Source organism: Amborella trichopoda, chromosome 5, assembly GCF_054954075.1.
Source record: "Amborella trichopoda isolate Santa Cruz 75 chromosome 5, AtrichopodaSantaCruz75HAP2 v2.0, whole genome shotgun sequence".
In the NCBI taxonomy this organism is placed as follows: Eukaryota; Viridiplantae; Streptophyta; class Magnoliopsida; order Amborellales; family Amborellaceae; genus Amborella; species Amborella trichopoda.
The window spans coordinates 5,156,707-5,165,363 of NC_142340.1; the positions used below are offsets into that span (position 1 = coordinate 5,156,707).

At 33.6% G+C, this 8,657-nt stretch overlaps 1 protein-coding gene across 4 annotated transcripts; it reads left to right on the forward strand.

The window, feature by feature from the left end:
• Positions 1–864: 864 nt before the first annotated feature.
• On the forward strand, positions 865–8,212 carry LOC18443478 (Pectin lyase-like superfamily protein). Of its 4 annotated transcripts, none has more exons than XM_020672975.2 (5): positions 865–1,570; positions 2,961–3,150; positions 3,357–3,563; positions 6,396–6,631; positions 7,991–8,212. In XM_020672975.2, the coding sequence occupies exons 1-5, from the start codon at positions 1,215–1,217 to the stop codon at positions 8,139–8,141; spliced, it is 1,140 nt and encodes a 379-aa protein (XP_020528634.1). In that variant the 5' UTR covers positions 865–1,214; the 3' UTR covers positions 8,142–8,212. The 4 variants fall into 4 exon arrangements, with proteins under 4 accessions (XP_020528634.1, XP_088723183.1, XP_020528633.1 ...); XM_020672974.2 differs by having other exon boundaries at positions 998–1,570; positions 2,958–3,150; XM_088867057.1 differs by lacking the exon at positions 6,396–6,631 and having other exon boundaries at positions 992–1,570.
• The last annotated feature ends 445 nt before the right edge of the window (positions 8,213–8,657 follow it).

Sequence of the window (8,657 nt, forward strand, 5' to 3'; positions counted from 1 at the left end):
AACACATAGAACAGGAAATGTAAGAGAAAATCTATAAACACATAGAACAGGAAATGTAAGAGAAAATCTATTAAATCTGTCGTTGGATTTTATATATATATATATATATATATATAATCCATGATAGAATTTTTTGAAAATTTGTGATTTTTTTTTTAATCCATGATCGATTTTTTTGAAAATTTGTTATTTTTTATTTTTAATCCATATTATTCAAAGAGAAAATGAGAGAGATGATGATTCTGAGGCCACCCTATCCCAGCCATATTATTCACATATCGAGTCCCAACAGCAACAGTGTAGGGATGAGCACGAAATACTGTAAATTAAATGCTGAATGGCGGTTCATGCAGGGAAAGAACATATCAATATTCTCATATTCATTAAAAAACATGAAAATTCTTAATGGAGTACCCTCATTTTTTATTGAATTCCTAAAAAACAATATTTATAATGAATTTTAATAATTTTTTCGAATTTTTTTTAAGCTTTATTCTAACCGATTCACCCGATTCCCGATCCGGATCGCCGATTCGCCTATCCGAATCGGTTTTTTGGAAGCCCGATCCGGGTCACCGATCCGTTTTTTAAACCATTGCTTTAAACCATCAACTTTTAAGGTCTTGAAGTGTTCATAAATCTACTCCATAGCAGCTTTAAAGTTCTTAATTCGAGCATAGATGGATCTCAAGGACACTACATGAGTCTGACACCAAGTGCATCTTGCAAGGGTTTTAAAACTGCATGTTACTTTGATTGCTTAAAAATTAGACTTACATGAACCACACCGAAATTTTAATTTGTTAAAATTAACAAAAAAAGAGAAAAGTCAGATATTTTATGATGCAGACAAGGGTACCCCTAGAGAGAGAGAGAGAGAGAGTTCACGAGCAAGAGAAAAAGCTGTCATGTAGATTGGTACCTGTGATCCACTTTCCAATCAGAAAAAGAACCCGTGAATCAGCCCACATAGGTTCTTGGCCTGCTTGCCAAAAACAAAACAAACGTTAATAATCTCTCTTCTCTCTCTACAAACAAAACACCACACTTTCTCTGTCTATTAATACTCTTCTACTTACAGTAATGGAAATCCACATAACTCACCTTATAAATGGAACCCAGCCCCAATTCCACCACCCACTTCCAAAACTGAGAGAAAAAGAGCTCTCTCTCTCTTCACACCCTGCTTTCCAAGCTCAAATTTGCCCCTTTTCATGGAGAATTTGATGAGAATTTTGATTCTAATTCTTCTTCTGTGTTTTGGGTTAGAGCAGGGGCAAGCAAAGAGCCTGAGAAAACTGCAACCACCTAAAATTTTGATCAATTTCCCTGAAAATGGTACAAAGAATCAGTTGATAGAAGACCAGTTCATGATGTGGGTTGAATGGGTTGGGAGCCTTAAGCATTCCCTTTTCGGGGCGGCCATTAATAAGATCTTCCCTTCTTTCTATCTCACTGTTGATAAGAATCCTGCAAAAGGAGATTTCACAACCATTCAATCTGCAATTGATTCACTTCCTTTCATCAATTTGGTGAGGGTTGTGATCAAGGTCAATCCTGGAACCTACACGTGAGTCTCTCTCTCTAATACACACACACATACACATTCTCATTGTTTTAAAAGTTAAACGAGTTGGTTTCAATGAATGTTCAGAAATTTGGGTTTGGGTTTCACTGGCTTTGGTGAAATTTTCATCGCTCTCTATCTCACACACACACTCATTTTTTGTTTTTTGTTTTTTTTTTTTTAAGAGTTAGGTTCAGGCGATTTTTGAAACTGTGCTGTAATTGAATTTGGGGGAATTTCTTTGATTGTGCTTGGGTGTGTGTGTGTGTTTTATCGTAATTTTATTGATTGTGTGGTTATTCACACTTTACTGTACTGTGTCTTGTGCACTTTCTCTCGTCTTGTGCACTTTCTCTCACTAGGGTTGTGTGTGTGACTGTCTTTTTCAAGAATTATGGATTTAATGAATCTCTCTCTCTCTCTCTCTCTCTCTCTCTCTCTCTCACATTGTGTAACCGTATCATGCTCCTTTATAAGAAACGGATTCAATTATTGAAACTGGGTTTTATTAGACATGATTGTATTACTGAGTACTCTCTCTCTTGCGAATCAACTGTCAACTGTCGAACTTTCTTTACGACAAAAGTTGCTTGGTTTCACCCTAGTAGTGAAATTTTAAGAAAGAAATTACTCTCTCTCTCCCTCTCTCTCTTGTACTTTTTTTCTTGTAGATTGTATACAATGAGACTACTTACTTTTAGTACGAGAGGTTACAATTATTTACAATAATCCGATGTGATATTTTATGGCTTGGGTACGTTATAAAGTTTGAAAAAAATTCTTTTGAACTTTGAGCTCGGTCGATTAAATAAATGCGGTCATCCAATTTCACATCCAATGGTTAAAATTAATTGTGACAACCATATATTAAAAAGTAAATGGCCTCATTATATACTTTCTCTTCTTTTTTTTTTTGAGTGACTTAAGTATGTAGGGACCCTACATTTTTAAAAAAATATTAAAATGTTATATATATAGGTGAAAATTATAAAGGAGATTGGTCAATCTGTTTTTTTTTTTTTTCAAAATTACTCCTCAGTTTGAGGATATGCACAAACCAAATTTTTTTTTTTTTCATGAGTGAGGCACTGCCCTGAAGCTTGGGGCACTGCCCCACTAACGAAAACGATAATTTTTTTTTTTTTAATTTAGATGAGGATTTAATCTTCAAATTGAGAGACAATTTTGTTAAAAAATGTAGGTTTATGTACCTTTTTTGTAATTTCTACCTATAAACATAGCATTTCGTATTTTAGAAACAAATTTAGGTTGTAAAAAAATTAAAAATAGCTGGGCTCACTCTATTCCTGTGAAATACTATAATATTGAAGACAAAAAGCCTCTCTCTCTCTCTCTAACTGATGGATTGCATTATGGTGAAAATTGAAAGCAGGGAGAAGGTGATAATCCCTGCAATGAAGGCATTTATAACCATAGAAGGAGCAGGGGCCGACAGAACAGAAGTGCAATGGGGAGATACTGCCCAAACAGTGGGCCCAACTGGTCAGCCAATTGGAACTTTCAACTCTGCAACATTTGCAGTCAATTCACCTTATTTCATTGCCAAAAACATAACTTTCAAGGTGCACACTCTCTCTCTATACGCCATAAAATGAAAAGCAACAAGGGATGAAACCAACACCTTTCTCTTTTCAAACTCACTATTGGATTTTAATAGAAAACAATTCAATTTATATTATGTGGTCCTTGAGAAAAACTCAATTTATATAGCTCACATTCTCTTTCTCTCTCTCTCTCTCTCTCTCTCTCTCTCTCTTTCTCTCTCTAGAATACAACCCCTGTTCCAAAACCAGGAGCTTCAGGCAAACAGGCAGTTGCATTCAGGATATCAGCAGATACAGCTGCCTTTTTGGGGTGTAAATTCTTGGGGGCTCAAGACACACTCTATGATCATGTTGGTAGGCATTACTACAAAGACTGCTACATTGAAGGCTCTGTTGATTTTATATTTGGCAATGGCCTCTCCCTCTATGAGGTTAGTTACTTGTGCTATGATCTCTTTCTCTTTCTCTCTCCTCCCCTGTTTCTTTAATTTCAATATAAGGGTATAGAACAATATATTTTTTTGAAGAGGAAGGGTATAGAACTATAGACCAATATAATGAGCAATAAAAAAAAAAAGTGATTCGATCCAGAATTTGAATTTTTTTTATTTCCTTTGTAGGAATGAAACTTGAGATATGGTGTTGCTAAATGTGTAACTACTCAAGCTCAACTTATAAAAAGAAAAAGTTATATAAGGTGTCAACCTTGTACAATACGGGTAGGGTGTATCTAAAAAACCCACGAGAGAAAGTTGTTTTCATGCTAGAAGACTTAAATCAATCATCTTGACGTTGAGATTCATATATATATATATATATATATAAAGGGTTTTTAGTCCTAAAAATACTTCATCTTCTTACATATTATCTAGACTGTCCATTTTCAATATTTCCAAGTGTGTATAGATCTACTTGATCACTACTGTTTATAAAATATTTGGGGCAACAATATATTTTCATATCATCACAAGCCTTTGCGGCATTGAAACTGAATTTTTGACATAGTTTTGAGATGCACCTTACTTTAATAGTATAAGGTTGACACCTTATACAAACCTCACCCTTCCTAAAAAGGCAAAATGACCTAATTTGGGGCTTGAATTCAGTTTCTGAGCGTTTCACTCAAGAACGAAACAAGTGACCCCGTTCAATACTTCAATCAGGGGTATCTTGAGAGCTAATAGCTTGGGTGTGACGTCTAATATCTTTGGTGTACAACAAAGTTTGAGAATTTTGTTTTAAACTTTGAGTTTGATCAATGGAGTACATGTAGCCGATCAATTTCACATTTAATAGTCAAGATTAATAGTGACTACCTAATATCAAAAAGTAAATGGTCTCGTTGTATATTTTGCTTAATTTTGGTTTCCAAGAATTATAAGGAATATTTATAAAAGTTTCCCATTCATATAAAAATGCAATCTCTTTCTCTCTTCTTTATGTATCTACATGGTTTAAAAAAGTAGTTGGGACAAAAGAAGTAACGGCCTTAGTAAACGTGGTGGCTCTTATGTGTGGCACTCATAAAGGTCAAAAGGAAGGGGTGAGAAAACGTAAGTTCAATATATCCTGTTTCCAAAAAGGTCAGTGCAATGTATAGTGGCCGTTATTTACATATAACAAGCATCGTTCAATATATCCTGTTTTAGAAAAAGGTCAGTTCAATGTATAATGGCCATTATTGACATTTAACAACCGTTAGCATTATAGACAAGAATCGTTAACTCTTCAAACGAAATATAACGGTTGTTATTAAAGTACCAACATCCATGGTATCTAATTACGAGTGTTTTAGAACTCAGATCGGTGGGGTAGATCATCATTCAACCATAGAACGGTGTAGAATTATTGGATCGGCAATCTAGATCAAGTCTCCAAAAAAATATTACAAAATAAATGACATTAACTAAAAATAAAAGATCGAGGTTTATAGGGTGGAGATATGGGGAAAAAAAACTTTACATAAGCTTAAAGAAAACAATATATATATATATATATGAAAAAAGATATGATGCGCAGCCTAGTGTAGATAAGGTATATACGCCAACGACCCAGATTGAATATGGGTCGATTTGGCGATCATGGGTGCTCGATAGTGTCTAGTTGTGTTTGAATTTTAATTTTTTTTTTAAAAAAATTGAAATCACTTGAAATTTTAGTTGTATGTTCTTCAAAAATAGGTAAATCTACGAAAAATATTATAAAAATCTTTTACATGAAAATAATTAACCAAAATACCCCCACAAAGTTTTGGGGGTATTTTGATCAATTTTTTTATATAAAATCTTTTTTTAATATTTTTCATTGATTCTTCTATTTTTAAAGAACATATGCCTAAAATTTCAAGTGATTTGGAATTGTAGAAAAGAACTTAAAATTCAAACACTACTGGGCACCCATGATCGTCAGATCGGCCTAGATTCAATCTGGACCATTGGCACATTTAGCTTATCTACACTAGGCTTCACACCATATCTTTTACATATATATATATATATATATATATATATATATATATATATATATATATAGGAAAAAAGTTTATATAAGGTTGCAAACTTAAAATGAAGAATTACAGATGCGCCTCAAAAATCCATCAGAAAAGATTGTTTTAATGTTGAAAAACCCTCTAATTGATCATCTTGATATCGAGATTAATGAATATGAAGAAAAAAAGATTTTAAGTTCCAAAAATAGTGCATCTTGCAACACATTATCTAGACTGTCCATTTTCAAGCTTTTCGTATGTTTATAGATCTACTTGGTTTTAACCATTTTTTAAGTTTAAAATTTTATAGTTAGATATGAAAATAGATTTTCATATAATCCTAAGAATTTTTTACACCAAAATTATATGTTATGATAAAATTTGGAGGTGTGCCTTAATTGAATTGTTTAGAGTTGCAACCTTATAGAAACCACACCCACATATAAATATATATATATATATATATATATATATGGAATCGGGCCACGACCCATATCATCCTGAGACCAATTTGGTCTTAATCGATTTCCATGAGGACGTCGCCAAATTTTATATCAACGCATGTTTCTAAACCATGTATATGTTTTCTATCTTATTAATGAGAAACCAATTATTGAGTATTGTTATTTCTATTTGTGGGAGTATTGTCATTTCTAACGGTTAGAAATGTAAAATTTGAGTTACTGTTACTTCTATTCATAAGAAACCTAAAATTGAGTATTGTTACGACTATTTGTGATTAACCTAAAAGTGAGTTGTTGTTATTGCAAATCAGGGATGCCATGTACATGCCATTGCAAACAATTATGGGGCTTTGACAGCCCAAAACAGGATGAGTTTGCTTGAAGACACAGGGTTTTCATTTGTGAATTGTAAGGTGACAGGATCTGGTGCTTTGTATCTTGGAAGAGCATGGGGGGCCTTTTCTAGAGTGGTGTTTGCCTACACATACATGGACAACATTATTATCCCAAGGGGTTGGTACAATTGGGGAGATCCAAACAGGGAAATGTTAGTCTCTCCCTCCAAATATTGTTGCCTTTCACCTCTCTCTCTCTCTTTCTCTCTCTCTCTAGTCTATTGCCATTCATCTCTCTCTCCCCTCCCCAAAGCCTATTTCCATTCATCCCTCTCTCTCCTCCCCCTCCCTTCCCAAAGACTATTTCCATTCATCTCTCTCTCTAAAAAAATTGGTTCCAATTGAAGTGCTCCTTGCCCATCATCAGGGTTTCAAAGCTCTGCTCAGCCGGACTCGGCCGAGTAATTAACTTTGACAAAAAACTAAAATGATGATGATGATCTAGGCGAGTTATTGAGACCAACTCGGGTCCTTGACATTTACATAAAAAGTAAGAATTTTATTAATAAATCACTAACAAATAATGTTTTTAAAACATATTCCTATATAATTTTTATAAATTTATATGATGATTTGTGAATTTTATTGTATGCTTTAATTTTCTATTTTTTCTTTTTTTCGGATTTTCTGAATTGCTTCAAGCTATAAATCAACTTTTATAATCTACCTTCTAAATATTTTTTCGCCTTTTATCGACTTTTATTAATGTCTATCACTTATTTTGCTTTTTACTGATTTTTTGTTAATTTATTTTTATTTGATGGCGATTTTTGGACTCATGCAAGACTCCGGGGAGTCCGCTAGGACTTACCCAAGTTACTCAGCTGGGGTGGAGCTGGGTCCTGAGCTGGAGATGAGTTTTCTTACATTGCCCATACACACGTACATGGTGTATAGCCCAAACCCCTTCCCCCTAAAGCACACATGCGCATATATATATATATATATATATATATATATATATATATATATATATATATATATATATATATATATATATATATATATATATCCCTTAGGATATATAGGGAGAAACTGATACTTTTTAATGTGTATGTGTGTGAAAGAAATAATAATAATAATAATAATAATTTTTTATTTGGTAATGCAAAAAAAAGAGAAAATTAATAGTTGTCATCGAAAGTATATCGTGCGCCATGGTACATGGTACACCACGGGCTTCCTAACGTCTGTTTTTACAACGGACAGTAGTGATTGATGATACACATTAAGACAAACAATCGCCAGTGGTTCGTTAATCCCCACTACCGGTCCTAGTGATCAATGGTGGATGCATTTGTAGTACCATAGTCCTTACACCATGGGTTTACGGTGTGTGTATAGAGAGAGAGTGTGTGTGCCGTTACTATATTCAATCCCTACTTCCTTATGCATCTTAAGAATGGCATTCAAACCCATTTATTTACTTAAACGTTTTTTCACTTTCTTTAAGAGAGAAGTACAATTGATTAGAAGTGCTAATGGGCTTGTACTTGTATGTAAATTGGCAGGACTGTGTTTTATGGGCAGTACAAATGCGCAGGACCAGGGGCTAGCTTTGCTGGAAGAGTGTCATGGTCAAGAGAGCTCACAGACGAGGAGGCTAAGCCTTTCATCTCTCTAAGCTTCATTGATGGATCTGAATGGATCAAATTTCTATAGTTACCAAAAATATGTATGCCAAATTTACGTGTAATGAAAAAAGAATAAAATAAATCAAATTAAATTTTACATATTACTTAATCAAATGAAGAGAGTACTATGCCAAGTTTTGGACCCCTTTTCGACTGAGGGAAGGCGAGAGAGTATCCTCAAAATATACGCTTTAGACCATCAAAACAATGTTGGAAATTGGTGAGCGAAAAAGGTTGTTTTCGAAAGCAACAAACACTTGCTGATACGGTAATTTTTCAAATAATATTTGCCTTTTACTGATAAAATCAAATGCATCCAAGTTTTAGAAAAAAAATTATATTGAGGATATATAGGTATAGAAGATCGAGCTTTTCTTACTTATTCAAATGCACAAGAATAACAAAATCATATGCTACCAAAGTAGCATTCGTTATAGAGACAACAAATGAGAGGTTATATTATGAAGAAGATTGTGCATAATTTTCCTTATAATTAGGTATTCTAGAGCAATATATAGAGTGAAAATTTCAAATACCCATATAG